At 30.4% G+C, this 15486-nt stretch overlaps 3 protein-coding genes across 3 annotated transcripts in view; all 3 read right to left on the reverse strand.

The window, feature by feature from the left end:
* Positions 1-2271: 2271 nt before the first annotated feature.
* On the reverse strand, positions 2272-9818 carry smpdl3a (sphingomyelin phosphodiesterase acid like 3A). Its single transcript, XM_051139289.1, has 8 exons — positions 9637-9818; positions 7580-7793; positions 7266-7410; positions 6266-6362; positions 5296-5459; positions 4927-5107; positions 4557-4681; positions 2272-3117 (listed from the first exon to the last, which is right to left on the reverse strand). Exons 1-8 carry the CDS (start codon positions 9734-9736, stop codon positions 2812-2814), a joined length of 1332 nt encoding a protein of 443 aa, XP_050995246.1. The 5' UTR covers positions 9737-9818; the 3' UTR covers positions 2272-2811.
* A 206-nt stretch (positions 9819-10024) lies between these two features.
* On the reverse strand, positions 10025-11094 carry fabp7b (fatty acid binding protein 7, brain, b). Its single transcript, XM_051139290.1, has 4 exons — positions 10941-11094; positions 10615-10787; positions 10404-10505; positions 10025-10279 (listed from the first exon to the last, which is right to left on the reverse strand). The coding sequence occupies exons 1-4, from the start codon at positions 11011-11013 to the stop codon at positions 10229-10231; spliced, it is 399 nt and encodes a 132-aa protein (XP_050995247.1). The 5' UTR covers positions 11014-11094; the 3' UTR covers positions 10025-10228.
* A 629-nt stretch (positions 11095-11723) lies between these two features.
* pkib (protein kinase (cAMP-dependent, catalytic) inhibitor beta) overlaps positions 11724-15486 on the reverse strand; it is a 33327-nt gene continuing 29564 nt past the window's right edge. The window contains exon 3 of the mRNA XM_051138768.1: positions 11724-12816. Coding sequence (XP_050994725.1) covers positions 12731-12816 — 86 coding nt within the window. The 3' untranslated portion in view covers positions 11724-12730. The remainder of the gene's footprint in view (positions 12817-15486) is intronic.

The raw sequence follows: 15486 nt of genomic DNA on the forward strand, positions 1-15486 counted from the left end.
AAATAAAATAAAATAAGGACAGAACTGAACCTAGCATTTGAAATACTATCCAGACTGTCAACCCCATTACATTAATATTTTCCCCAAAATAAAATAAAATAAAATACAGGCTGTCAAACCATTTACCATAATAAGTAATAAAATAAAATAAAATAAAATAAAACAAAACAAAATACAGGCTGTCAAACCATTTACCATAGTATTTAAGTAATAAAAAAAAATAAAGTAATAAAATGAAAAAAAAAAAAATATATATATATATATGATAAAATACTAAAATAAAATAATAAAATAAAATAAAACTAAATAAAAATAACATAAAATAAAATAAAATAAAACACAACACAACACAAAACTAAACAAAACTAAACTAAATAAAATAACAAAAAACTAAATACAGGCTGTCAAACCATTTACCATAATATTTAAGTAATAAAATAAAATGAAAAGTAATAAAATGAAAAAAAAAAAAAATAATAATAATAATAATAATATGACAAAACAGTAAAATAAAATAATAAAATAAAACAAAACAAAATAAAATAAAATAAAATAAAAAACAAAATAAAATAAAATACTTTACAGGCTGTCGAACCCATTGCCATAATATGTTTCTCAAAATAAAATAAAAGTAATAAAATTACATTAAAAAAAAGATAAATAAAATAAAATAAAATGATAAAAATTAAAATAAAATAAAATAAAACCAGCATTTGAAACACTCCCTGTTCTAGGACAACGTCTTCTGCTCAGCAATCCAAGAAGGGAGACAAAAAGTTCTCTGAGATTTATGCGCCTGTCAAACTCCAGCCCACCTCGGCTCAGCCTTGTGTGGCCCACGCTTAAAAAAATGCCATCCCTCCTTCAGCGCCGCCAATACGGCAGAGCAAATATTGACCCATCCCTGTTACAGATGAGTCTCTCTTTGGGCAACTCTGAGGAAGACGATTGGCAGAGCACTGATGAATGCTAATTAGAGCATCTCAGCCAGTCGTTAAAACAACCTGCCAGAGTTACCACGGTGCACCCTTTATCTCTGTGTCAACTCTCTGGCTCCACATTCCTGTCCACAAACCATTGTGAGTCAAAGGCAGTGTAGCACTCGAATGCCAATGACCACATGTGGAGGGGGTCCAGACAAATGAACTAGAGAACATTTCATAAGACCCTCAGCAGAGACAGCGAGGGGTCCGAGTGTGTATGGGGCCTCTGGATGGGGTACAGGGATCAGATTTTATGCATGGTTTTCTGTTTAAAAAAGGTTAACAGGTGAGCAGTACTAGTACAACTACTCTGGTGTAAAGAATGACAAGTTAAATCAGGTAAATAAAAAAAAATAAAATAAAATAAAAAAAACACTACAAAAAACCTTTAAAATATTGAAAGCGAAAGTTAACTTTTGTTGATGCTACCAGGATTAAAAGGACAGAAAGAAGCAAGTTAAATTTTACTATATATATATATAATTTAATTCAGGATTATTTTTATTACAGGTTTATTGCAGTTTACCTGCAATGCAGTTTAAAAATATATATATACACAATACAATTCATCATTAAGAATAATACCAATTACAAAAAAAGAAAAAGAAAAATTATATTAAAAAAATAAATAAATAAAAATACAAAAAATATTTAGATTTTTTTTATATCAGGTAAAAAACAACAAACCTTTAAAATATATATATCATTTTTATTTGTACTTAAATTATTTATTAACGGTAATATTTACTTTTATTTATATTGTTTTAATTCAGGATTATTTTTTACAGGGGTTTACCTGCAATACAGTTTTAAAAAAACTATAATAAAATTCATCATTAAGAATAATGCCAATTACAAAAAAAGATAAGTTATATTAAAAAAATAAATAAATACATAAAATATTTTATAAAAAAAAATATTTCCATTTTTATTTATATCAGGTAAAAAACAACAAACCTTTAAAAATATATATATTGTATTTATTTGTATTTAAATTATTTATTAATGGTTATATATATTGTTAATTTTATTTCTATTATTTAATTCAGGATTTTTATTTTTATTTATTTATTTATTTATTTTTTACAGGGGTTTACCTGCAATACAGTTTTAAAAAACTACAATAAAATTCATCATTAAGAATAATGCCAATTGCCAAAAATGCCAAAAATAAATAAATAAATAAATAAATAAATAAATATTTAGAAAAAATATTTTGATTTTGATTAATATCAGGTAAAAAACAAACCTCAAAAATATTGAATGCATCCAGGATTAAAAGGACATAAAGAAGCAGGTTCAATTTTATTTTAAAAAGTGTCTAGAAAATGATGCAGAATTATTTGTACAGATTTAATCAAGTATAAAATTCATTACAATCATTTAAAAAGGATTTTAAAAATACATTTTAAAGTGCCTTCGTTCAGCAATTAGTTCAGTTTTCAGAAATAAAACCCATAAAAAAAAAAAACAAAAAAAAAAACAGGTATTGTTTCACCCCAAAATGAAAATAAAAATTATTTTAACATGCATGTATTTAAATTAAATATTTATTAATGGTAATATTTATTGTTAATAATATTTATATTATTTAATTCAGGATTATTTTTATTACAGGGGTTTACCTGCAATACAGTTTTAAAAAACTATAATAAAATTTATCATTAAGAATTTCAAATTTTGGGGTGAAGCAAGACTCACTCTTGTATTATTGTTATTGCTCTTTAAATAAAAAGTTCCCTGATTTCTCTCAAATCAAAAATGTTTGATCAAGTTTAAAGTAAGTAAAATCAAGTATCTACTCCAGAACTGTAACAGCTTACTCTTCCTATACTCCTGATTTCGCAATACACTGCGAGTAGGTCTCTTGATCCAAAAAGTGCACAGCACACACCTGAATCATTTTGCATAAACCCTCGCATGTGATGCTGAAGTTGTAGTTCACCATAAAATGGTTAAAATACTTGTCAAAGGCTTTGCTCTGTGGCTGCTCGAACTTAAGAGCAAGTTCATGCAAGTTGTGAGGCTGAATGTCGTCAATATCAAAAGCCTCCGTCATAATGTATTCCAGCTTCCATTCTGACTTTTGTTCCAGGTTTGCTTCTGTGAGATTTAAATAAAACTGCCAAATATCCTTTGGAGGAAAAAAGAAAAGAAAGAGTGATTATTAAAAGAGATGCAACGGAGGAGCCACGCTTTGAGCTGGCACCTTGATTAAAACACAGCATGTAATTAGAACTGACACTACCATTAATCATTCAGAAACAGGAATTGCTCTCGGAAGAGACACAGTAGTGGTGAAGTAATGACGTTATGCAAAAACAAAGCACTAATAATTGGAAGGAGAATGTGCTAAAAGTAAATAAATCCGTGATTCTACTTTCTAGCTGCTGGACACCAGTAAACCAGTACCATAATTCAAAATAAAATAAAATAAAATAAAATAATTGTACACAAAACTTAACCCAAAATTTGAAATATGCTCATCCAGGCTGTGTCAATAAAAAAATGAATTGTAAGGGGAATGTGCTAAAAATAAATAAATCAGTGTCTTAACGTTCTAGTTGGTTAACACTTACCAGTAAATTATAATAAAAAATAAAATAAAATAAAATATTTAAAAAAATAATTAAATAAAATATATATATATATAAAAAATAAAATAAAATAAATGAATTGTAGGCCAAATTAAATCAGCATTTGCAATTGGTGAACACCAGTAAATCATAATTTAAAAAAATAAATAAATACATAAAAATAAAATAAACAAAATAAAATGATTCAGAATAATTAACAATAAAATAAAATCCATGAACAAAATAATAAATAAAATAAAATCCATGAACAAAATAAATAAATTAAATAAAATCCATGAATAATAATAAAAAAATAAAAAAACAACATTACAATTAAAATCCATGAATTTAAAAAAAAAAAAAAAAAAAAAAAAAAATCCATGAACAACAAATAACATAAAAAAAATAAAATAATTGTAAACAAATAAACAAACACAAAGGAAAAAATAAGAAAATTAATTAATTAATTAAATTAGATTAATTGGTGGTGGACACCAATTAAAAATAAAATAAAATAAAATAAAATAAAATAAAATAAAATAAAATAAAATAAAATAAAATAAAATAAAATAAAATAAAATAGTGGACAAAATTAAACCCACCATTTGAAATTGGTGGACACCAATTAAAAATAAACAAATACAAATAAAATAACAAAATAAAATAAAACAAAATAAAATAAAACAAAACTAAACCCAGCATTTGAAATATTCTCCTCCAGGGTGTCAATAAAATAAAAAAGTAAATCAGCGCATGAACTTTCTAGTTGGTGAACACTTACCAGTTAAAACATAATTCAAAATAAAATAAAATAAAATAAAAAAATTGGCAAAACTAAACCCAGCATTTGAAATACTCCATACACACATTCAATACCATACTGTTCTCAACAAAACAAAACAAAGACGACAGAACTGAACATAAAAAAAAAAATGAAGTACTAAAAGCTAAAAGTAAACAAATCAGTGCTTGAACTTGTTAGCTGGTGGAAACTTACCAGTAAACCATAATTGTCAGGGTGGTACAGATATGCACGGACGCCAGGATTGTTCGAAAATGGCTCCAATAGACTTTTGATAGGCGTAACAGCAGGTGTAACAAATATAGAGTTCACAGGTTTCCCTTGAGTAAATGCATAAATGGTACATAGTAAGTGAATAGTACGTCCAATGTTCTGTATCCACAGTATAGGCTGATTATCTGATTTACCTACTACAATCTGTGCAATATACTGTTTGTCAAGGCAAGCGGTGTCAAAGACAATGCATTCACCACTTCACATCAATAGTGAAGTTTTTACATATTTTCCTTGACTCATGTTTTGATTTTTATTAAAAATATAAATGTCCTAAGGTAAATTATATTACCTTGTTGATCCAGCAGAACCATTATGCTGTCTCGATGAGTGTGCCCGTAGAATTGACCCTGAACGACGTCACTGTAGTTGCGAAATATTTTGACCAGTTGCTCGTTGTAGCTTTCCCGGACAGCCGTTGTATTTATAGCATAGGGTAGGTAACCGATGGGGACGTGAGCAATTGCATAGACCTCAGAGGAACAGACGACAGCGAAATTAAGGTCAGCAGTCACTCACACACCACTGCTGTCACTTACACGGACATATCACTATGCAACTGTTAATTTACAGCCTTGTAATAAAATGGCCCCCTATGATCAGTGCAGCCGGCTCTTTCTAAAATTAAAATGCCTTGTAAAGTCAAACAAAATATACTCACCTTCTCCATCTTTTGTCTTGACAGCTCAAGTGTTTCCTGCAGCCACTGGAACTGCCCAGCAGGGTCGGTCATATTTACCGTCACTTGATTAGGACTGTAGTACAGGTTTGTGTTGAGACTCACCAGACGCAGACCAGGTTTGATCACAAGAGAATAAAAGCCACCTTCACACAAAGAAGTGACATATGAAGAACATTAGCTAACTATATTGTCACAGCTAAAGAATGCTGTTAAGGGTGTGCACTATAATTACAAAAAAAAGCTAATATTGCAAAAATGTAAATATAAATTTATTTGACAGGCTTTAGATTTAAATGTATATAAAATTGAACACAAATGTAATACATATTTAATGTAATCTAAAGCATATGTGACCCTGGACCACAAAACCAGTCATAAGGGTCAATTTTTGAAAATTGAGATTTATACATCATCTGAAAGCTGAATAAATAAGCTTTCCATTGATGTATGGGATAGTCCAATATTTGGCCGAAATACAACGATTTGAAAATCTGGAATCTGAGGGTGCTAAAAAATTAAAGTATTGAGAAAATTGCCTTTAAATGAAATTCTTAACATGTGCATATTACTAATCAAAAATTAAGTTTTTAAATATTTATGGTAAGAAATTTACAAAATATCTTCATGGAACATAATCTTTAAAAGATTATAAAAGAAAAATTGATCATTGAAATTGATTTGACCCGTATAATGTATTGTTGGCTATTGCTACAAATATACCTGTGCTTCTTAAGACTTGTTCTGTGGTCCAGGGGCACATACAAACATAAACATTTTTTGCACAATTTGTTTTATTATTATTATTTTCTGGGAAAAACATTAGCTAGATGAACAGTAGTTTTGCATATACTATTGTTTAAATTAAAATGACTAAAACTCTGTATTAACCAATCAGCATCCATTATCTCCAAATAATCAAATATTACACATCTTCCTTATTAGCATGTACCTTTTTGCAAAGTAGCTACAGCTTCTGGGTTCAACCATGGTGACCAGAGTTTGGCTACAGCATCATAAATTGCATTTGCAGATGTTGGCAACTGATCCTAAAATGTTTTAAGAAAGAAACAAAAGAAAACATTTTATTTTTTAAATTTAAAAAAAAATTATTTTATTTTATTTTCAGAATAGTCTTAACATTTCAGCACAACTGCCAAATTGAGCAGTGCATGACATGTGCACGTTTCAAATACGACATCTCATAAAAATATTAAGCAGGAAAAACTGTTTTCAACATTGATAAAAATAAGAAATGTTTCTTGAGCAGCAAATCAGCATATTAGAATGATTTTATAAGGATCATGTGACACTGAAGACTGGAGTAATGATGATGAAAATTCAGCATTGCCACCATAGAAATAAATTTCATTTTAAAATATATTAAAATAGAAAATATTTATTTTAAATTGTAAAAAATATTTCAAAACTTTACTGTTTTCACTGTATTTTTGATCAAACAAATGCAGCCATTTAATGGCACCAATAGAGTTGTGACAATGTTACAAAATATATATTTTTAATGCTTATATTAATGCTGTAGAAAACATAACTGCATTTTTGCTTTGCAATTTAATTTTTATATTTTATTAATAACATACCTGCATTTTTGCTTTGCAATTTTATTTTTATATTTTATTAATAAAAAAAATACAATTATTAAAATTATGAATAAATTATTATTTTTTTTTTTACTATATTGTATATTATTTCATTTTACTGTATTGTATTGTATTTTATTTGATTGGATTTTTATTGTATTGTATTTTATTACAATGTTGTTATATATATAAAAATATATAAAAGTCATAAGTTGTTTCTAGTGTAAGCAAACAGTATGCAAACCCATTCAAACAACCTAAACCATCTGCACTTTATTTGACCCTAGAACTGTTGTCTTCAGTTGAATTCCTGGTTAAAAATTCTAGTTGCCCTTGGGAGGACTGAAATACCTGTGGCCAGTAGTCGTGGTTGCCCAAAGCAGGATAAACTGGCAGCTGTGGGAAGAACTGACGTATGGTGTGAGTCATATTGGCAATAACATTGATCACTACATCAGTAGACAGTTCTTCTTTTGGGACGTGTGGAGGGCTGTCTCTACAATGAAGGGCACAACATTTAAAGAAACGTTAGTAAAAACATTAAAGAACAAAACCATGTGTTTATTTGCTCCAAAACTTTAATTATCTCCCACTTGAATCTACATTTAGGAGCCCAAGTAAAATCACAAAACAGCTGCAGGCCAGCAAATGAGACTGTGTTATACCCTGTCCATATAATGAACTCAGGCTGCAGGTCTGCTTGTTTCATGTAAGTGAATGCTGAGAGAATGAGCTGGTATGGGGAATCACACAGGAAATCACCAAAAACTCCAGGGTCCATTGCAGGAACACCCTTGGAGGAAAAACAGACTTTGGTGTGGTCTTCTGTGACATGGTAGGTTGGATCCAGGTGCAGGTCTGAGATATGCCAGAATTTAGCTGGAATTTAAAATGCTTACATTAAAATCATTTCACAAATATGTAAAATACTCTCCTTAAACACTGACAAAAAATGACTGTCAAAATATTTTGTCTCATTCAGAAGCTATGGCGATATTTCATTGCAAACCAGGTACAATGCTAAAGCTTGTCATGCTTTCAAAGAGCACTGAACTTAAAATTAATTCTTAATGCTTAATCCTTGTGACATCCTCATGCAAATATTTTAAAATTCATTTTTTTTATTTGTTTTTTGACCCACTAGACAGATATTATTGACTGTTAATTTTATTAGCTTTTTTGACTATTTGTTCTGTTTAGGGACTAATGGACCCCAACAAGAACATAAATGTATTCTTTTTTTATTATATTATATTGTATTTATTTTAATTTATTTTATTGCATTGTATTTTATTGTATTGTGTATTGCAATTTATTGTATTGTACTGTATTTTATTGTATTTTTTATTTTATTTTATTTTGTTGTATTACATTGTATTTTATTTAATTGTACTGTATTGTATTGCATTTTTATTGTATTGTCTTCTATTTTACTGTATTGTATTTTTAATTGTATTTTATTGTTTTTCGTTTATTTTATTGTATTATTGTATATTATGTTATTGTATTTTATTTTTATTGTATTTTATTTTATTGTATTGTTATTGTATTGTATTTTATGTTATTGTATTGTACAGTATTTTATTGTATTGTATTTATTTTATTTCATTGTATTTTATTGTATTGTGTATTGCATTTTATTGTATTGTACTGTACTTCATTGTATTTTTTATTTAATTGTATTTTATTTAATTTTATTGTATTACATTGTATTTTATTTAATTCTATTGTATTGTATTTTTTATTGTCCTGTTTGTATTGCATTTTTTATTGTATTGTATTTAACTATTGTATTTTTAATTGTATTTTATTGTTTTACGTTTATTTTATTTTATTGTATTATATTGTATTTTATTGTATTTTTCAATTTTATTTTATTGTATTTTATTTTTGTTATTGTATTTTATTGTATTTTTCAATTTTATTTTATTGTTTTGTATTTTATTTTTATTGTATTGTATTTTATGTTATTGTATTTTATTTTATTTTATTGTATTGTATTATGTTATTGTTTTGTATTTTATGTTATTGTATAGTACAGTATTTTATTGTATTTTATTTTATTGTATTGTACTTTATTCTATTTAGTTATATTTTATTTTTATTTGTATTGTATTGTACTTTAACCTGGACCCGAAACTGCATTTTTTGTAGGGGACATTTGAAACGAGACCAGAAATCTTGCTCAAAAACTTATTTAAAAAAAAACAAAACAAAAAAAAACAAACATTAAGTATCAACCTAATTAAATATCAATACTAAATAAACTTTAATTGTTCTCTTTACCACAGAAAATCGCACTTCACTAAATCTCTAATGGCTATATGCTTTTCTTAATGCAATTTAAGTAATACGTTTATTATTCAGATGTATTTCTTTGACTGTCATTATACTTTGTTCAATTTCAGAAAACTAACCTGATTAAAAGAGTAATTTCACATAGACTGTGTCCCAAAAGTCCCAAACAGAACATACTGCAAACTAACTGCAAACCAGGTCAACAACAACAGGCCCTCAAGAAGAATTATTACTATAAATGTATAAAAATCTGACTCTGTGGGACAAACGAGAAGACATGTCTGTTAAAATAACCAAAAGAAGACAAACAAATGCAAACTTATGCAAAGTTTGTGCGCGACAAAGCAAACTTATGCATAAAGCCAACTTCAGGAGACAATAAGTAGGCTACCTGTATCAGCTGATCAGACTCGAAAACACTTACGTGCGCTCTGCAGGTGTTTAAAGGCATTATTAACCGGCGCAGCAGAAACCTGAGGACTAAAAACAGGACTAAACAAACATAATAAAACGACAAAAGCCATTCCTGCCCGTCTGTATTATTAAACTGTGCTTGTGTAAACCAAAACAGGAAAAACAGGAGCTCACGTGACGCTTTGTTTGCGCAACCTTCTGCGGTCAAGCGCACTGATTGGACGTCAAACAAATCAAACACGGGTCATAATGACATCACCTACACACCTTACAATATATACAAAATATATATATTTTACATTTATGTCGCATAAACAGTAAAAAAATAAATAAATTGTGCCTGAACTTAGTTCACTTTGTCAACAAAATATACAAATACATTAAACTCATAAAAAAAACACACAAGCCATCTTTTTTGTCTGGTACTTTATTACAAATGAATCGTACTGTCTCAGAAGTATTTTAAAAAATCGATCAAAAATATTTGTAGTCCATGCTTAGATTTGGAGGAATGAAGAGCAAAGTTTTTTTTTCCGTAAAGCACCAAAACGCATCGTATCCGTTGTTGCCTGAAGGACAAATCCCCATAATATTCCCCAAACTTATGCTTTTTCATAGGTGCGCACAGACACCGTGTCCCCAAAGGTGAGTGTCTAAAATAAAATTGAAATCAACAGGTAATAAGTCATCAAACGCCACTTTATGAATGTACTAAAAAGTTTGAGTTTATTGTCCAATGACTGTCTTTTAAAGATTCTGTACTGTAAAAAGCCTTACCGTCACCATTTTCCCGTCCTTGATCTCCCGGACAAAGGTGGTTTCTTTTCCATCCCACTTCTGCACATAAACAAGCTGGTCTCCATCCAATACCACAGTGGACTGGTGAAAAGAACACATGACCGTGCATTCATCTCAGACTGAACACGTCTGTATTGTTCCCAGTGGTGATAGACAGATTATGTTATGAAATGTGTTATTCCAAACCTACTTTACAGTGTCGGTCATCTGCGGTGGTCTCATCAAACTCCTCTCCCAGTTTGAATGAGATCTCAGTGTTCTTGAAAGTACTCTGTGTTTTTATGATCACTTTGTCTCCCTCTTTGGAGATGATGAGGGTCGGTTTAGTCACATTTCCAACTTGTCTTGTTGCAAACCCAACACCTTATAAAAATCAGATGTAAAGAAATCATGCATTGTTCAGTAAAAACAAGGTGTTGCATAGGCTACCATTGGGATGTGTCTGTAATTAAAATAATAATGAATGCAAATAAAATAATCAGAAATAACTACATTAATAAAAAAAAAAAAACTTACCTAGAGCTTTCATATACTCATCGAAATTCTCACTGTTGACCAGTTTCCATGTGCCACAGAAAGCATCTACCATTTTTAAATTTTAAGATTTTGTGATCAGTAAACTTTATTTTAATGCTCTGTAGAAAACGTAACTGCATGTTCTCTTTGCAAAGGATCTTAAATAGTTTTTTCAGCTCAATAGCAATGATTAAACAAAAGTGGGAGGAGTCAGCCTTCCCATTGGCTGTTAGTCAAAACTGGAACATTTGATTGACTTGAGATTGTAAGTTTTTTATAAACTGTAAACAAATTTGCGTTTCTTTCTATTAAATGCTTTGTTTAGCAGCAATAATTATTGCATATGCACATATAGAAACAAATATATAAATACAGCTGTGTAATTTTGTGAATATTGATATTTATGCTCTACAATTCCACATCTGCAATGTTATTTTGTAAATAAAATCAAATGCTTTGCTTACTTCCATTAAAAATGAACAGCAACAAAATTTTACATATTTATTGCACACACACATACAATTTAGAAATTTCATAAATTATTAGAAACGTTTTTGTTTTGTAATGATATATACACATATATATACATATGTGTGTGTGTGTGTGTGTGTGTGTTTTATTACTATTATTATTATTTTTTTGTTAAATTAAAATTACTGGAATATGCACATTTTTTATGCCCTCATATTATAAAACGTACCTTTGGTGTCCTCTGCTGGTTGCATAAATCACCACCACTAGTTCAATAAATAAATAAATAAATAAATAAATGATACAACTACAAAAACTAAGCACAGGATTTATTGTAATTTTTAAACATAGCATAATGGCGTTTTATATGTAGCTTACAACAGACAAGATGACACAAGATTTATGGCCAGGTAAAAAAACTAAACTAAAATAAAATTGCAATTTTCTGATGGAAGCATGATGAAAAGATGAATTTAGAGGAAGAACAAGAAGTCTCCACAATCATATTTTTTCACTGCCATCGACAACAGCAAAGAAATATCTGAGACGAGCACTTAAGATGACGTCGAACGACATGACCACGGATGTTTGCGGCAATACATCAGAGAGCTAACAATCCAATTTCAGCTCACGCAGGGCAACACTGACAGCAGTTACGCACAAAACAGAAGGCTTTTAAACAAAACTAGCAAATATAATGTACAATTCTGTATTTACAAGAAGAAAATATCATATTTCATGTTATTCAGCACTGTTTCTGATCCTCTGGCTAGAATGTTAACAATGCATTTCTTTACAATACAAAACACAGAAGATGTGGTGTTGTACAAGGACAGACAAATATCTGAAGATAAAAAACTTTACTTACATCACCAAATGGAATGTTTTTACTTTTTTGTGCAAAAAGAGACGTTTTTGCCACTACATGTCAACATTCAGAGAAAAATGCTATTGTGGAAAGTCTTAAAATGAAACTAAATGTTCCTTTGTAAAATGGGAAAGCAGGTCACATCTGTTTTCATAAGACACACAAAACAGCCGGTCGTTAGGAAAATCATGACAGCGAGTCTTTGGGAAAAAAGTCATCGAGGTATGAAATGAACAATCGTTGATATTTAAAAAAAAAAAAAAAAAAAAAACACTATTTCAGATGAATTCCTGTAACAGGAATGAGCTGTTTCCCGCAGGCCCACGTCCGAATGCCAATTCTAGGTGGTCTCGATGTTGCATAGCACAGAGTGTAACAGTTGTTTGGTCAATGGGACAAAAGTAGAGGCAGGTCATGTGTGAGTCTCTCATGAGGTCAGATCACTGCTGAGTTATGAGCCCTCTGTCTTTGCCCCCTCTGTGGTTTCCTTAGGTGGGTCGGACGACGATGAGCTCTCTCCGCCCTGTTCGCCATCGTCTGCGTTGAGGCCAAAAATACTCATTAAATGCAATATTCTAGCTATGTGAATTTGTTCTGTAAGCAGACATGTTCATCCAAAGCAATTCAAACACAAGCAAATAATCACAATGAGTAACATTAGGCAAATTCGAAAGAAATTCGTACAAGGAAAGTAAATGTTGATTTACACTGTCAAGCCGCAAAATGGAAAAAAACACTAAAAATATCAGTTCACTTCCAGAACAAAAATTTACAGATAATTTACTCACCCCCTTGTCATCCAAGATGATCATGTCTTTCTTTCTTCAGTCATAAAGAAACAGATTTTTAGGAAAACATTTCAAGATTTCTCTCCATATAGTGGACTTCAATGGTGCCCACGAGTCTGAACTTCCAAGATGCAGTTTAAATGCAGCTTCAAAGGGCTGTAAATGATCCCAGCCGAGGAAGAAGGGTCTTATCTAGTCAAATGATCTGTTCATTTTTTTAAAAATTGAAAATGTATGTACTTTTTTTCCCTCAAATGCTCGTCTTGTCTAGCTCTGCGTGAACTCTGTGTGTTCCGGTTCAAGACAGGTAGGGTAGGTCGAAAAACTCCCATCTCATTTTTTTCTCCAACTTAAAATAACCGATCATTTTGCTAGATAAGACCCATCTTTCTCAGCTGGGACCCTTTGAAACTGCATTTAAACTGCATTTTGGAAATTCAAACTCACGGGCACCATAGAAATCCACTATATGGAGAGAAATCCTGAAATGTTTTCCTCAAAAAACTATTTTTCACTGATAAATAGTGTAGCTCTCAAATCTCAATTCTGGCTTTGTTTTCTATGTCAGTTCATCACATAAGATGCCAGAACCAATAGCATTTGGCATTAATATAATCAAATCTGCTGTGAAACATCTAATAGCACATTTTTTTTATTTTAACCTATGTGTGAAAAAGATTTGAGAGCTCTAACTGAGAAGAAAAATGCACATTTTAGTCTGTTTTTTTCAGTATAAAACAACTGGAACTGTATTGGCTCTGTATATTTTTTCTAGCCTCCATTAAAGTGCTTTTTTCAATACACCTTAAGGTACAAATACGAAGAGAAACATATATATAGACCACTTTCTTGCAGACCTCTAACACTAGGACTAGGATCCACGCACGCCAAAAAAACAAAAACAAAAAAAAACCCTGGTATGAACTACTTTTATGATTGTTTTGAAGTGATTTTTTTTGTTATTTTTAGAGCTTGACAGTATTAGTCACAGTCCAATTTAATTTCAAATAAAAGGAAGACTTCACCTTTTGAACCTGGCAAAAAATTTCATTGATCTAAGTACAATTCCATGTTGTAAGACAGTTATGAGAATAGCCACTAGATGGCAGAAGAGATAGTTTCATTAGGATTCAACAGGACTGAGTTACAGCGCATTGTTATCATGGCAAAGAAAGTCAAGTTGGAACAAAATAAAAACCCTGAGAAAATGTGACCCTGCACCACAAAACCAGTCATAAGGCTCAATACTTTGAAACTGAGATTTATACATTATCTGAAAGTTAAATAAGCTTTCCATTGATGTATGGTTTGTTAGGATGGGACAATATTTGGCTGAGATACAACTATTTAAAAATCTGGAATCTGAGAAAAAAAAAAAATCAAAATAGAGAAAATTGCCTTTAAAGTTGTCCAAATAAAGTTCTTAGCAAAGCATATTATTAAACAAAAATGTACATTTTGATATATTTACAGCAGGAAATTTAGTAAATATCTTCATGAAACATGATCTTTAATTAACATCCAAATAACAATCCTTTGGCATAAAAGAAAAATCTATAATTCTGACCCATACAATGTATTGTTGGCTATTGCTACAAATATACCCGTGCTACTTACGACTGGTTTTGTGGTCCAGGGTCACAAATGATGACAGGATTTTTATTTTTGGGTGAGCTGTCCCTTTAAGACACTGGCATAGAAACAGTATTGTGTTTATCATGGATAAATAATGTATGATGTGGAATAGGCAGCAGATTCAACACTGCTGAGAATCTCCAGCGTCATCACAAATCGCTCATGAAACATTATTTGCAGGGGTCACATGTGAAGTCTTTGAGGCTTATGGCTAACAGAGTAGATCAAAAGTGTTTGACTGCAGGCAGTTATTGATGCACAGGAAGGTTCAGTCACGATCTGATCCTCAAAAAAAAGGCATTCTGAATTCATTTTTATCAAAAGTGTGTGTTGAATCAAGTTCATCAAGTTTTTTAGTATTATACTGATATACTGGACATGTATTAACATTTGTCTTTGGAAAACAGGTTTTCACCAGCTACCACAGACTGAAGAATGAATTTCTGACAGCATCTGGTGGCAGTGTAACTTCCAGCGAGTCCTATTGACAGCTCGATCACACAAAAAGCACTTAAGCATTCAGTAAAGTGTATTTGTGATGAGAGAGTGCTGTTTTCTCAGTCAAAAAGCACCTTTTAAAGAGAGGTGTTTAGTCTCGCAGAGAGGGATGACTAAACTCTGCCAACATCATGGCCCATTTTAGACATCAGTGGTACGCTGCTGCCTAGATTAAATTAGCCTGGTTAACTTATGCACTGAACTAGTTTCAAGCCCTGTTAATTGCATAATTCCCTTGCATAAGTTTGCAGTTTAATTACACTGCAGTATTTCATTCAGGTTATGT

This window comes from Labeo rohita, chromosome 20 (genome assembly GCF_022985175.1).
Source record: "Labeo rohita strain BAU-BD-2019 chromosome 20, IGBB_LRoh.1.0, whole genome shotgun sequence".
In the NCBI taxonomy this organism is placed as follows: domain Eukaryota; kingdom Metazoa; phylum Chordata; class Actinopteri; order Cypriniformes; family Cyprinidae; genus Labeo; species Labeo rohita.

Excerpts from the sequence above, each read along its gene's own strand:
- fabp7b (XM_051139290.1), bottom strand. The coding sequence starts at position 11,013 with ATGGTAGATGCTTTCTGTGGCACATGGAAACTGGTCAACAGTGAGAAT. Across the intron at positions 10,788-10,940 it reads TGAGTATATGAAAGCTCTAG|GTGTTGGGTTTGCAACAAGA; the intron begins GTAAGTTTTTTT and ends GATTTTTATAAG. Across the intron at positions 10,506-10,614 it reads CAGATGACCGACACTGTAAA|TCCACTGTGGTATTGGATGG; the intron begins GTAGGTTTGGAA and ends TCTTTTCACCAG.
- smpdl3a (XM_051139289.1), bottom strand. The coding sequence starts at position 9,736 with ATGGCTTTTGTCGTTTTATTATGTTTGTTTAGTCCTGTTTTTAGTCCT. Across the intron at positions 5,460-6,265 it reads TGTAGCTACTTTGCAAAAAG|GTGGCTTTTATTCTCTTGTG; the intron begins GTACATGCTAAT and ends CTTTGTGTGAAG. Across the intron at positions 3,118-4,556 it reads CTGACAATTATGGTTTACTG|GATATTTGGCAGTTTTATTT; the intron begins GTAAGTTTCCAC and ends TTTCCTCCAAAG.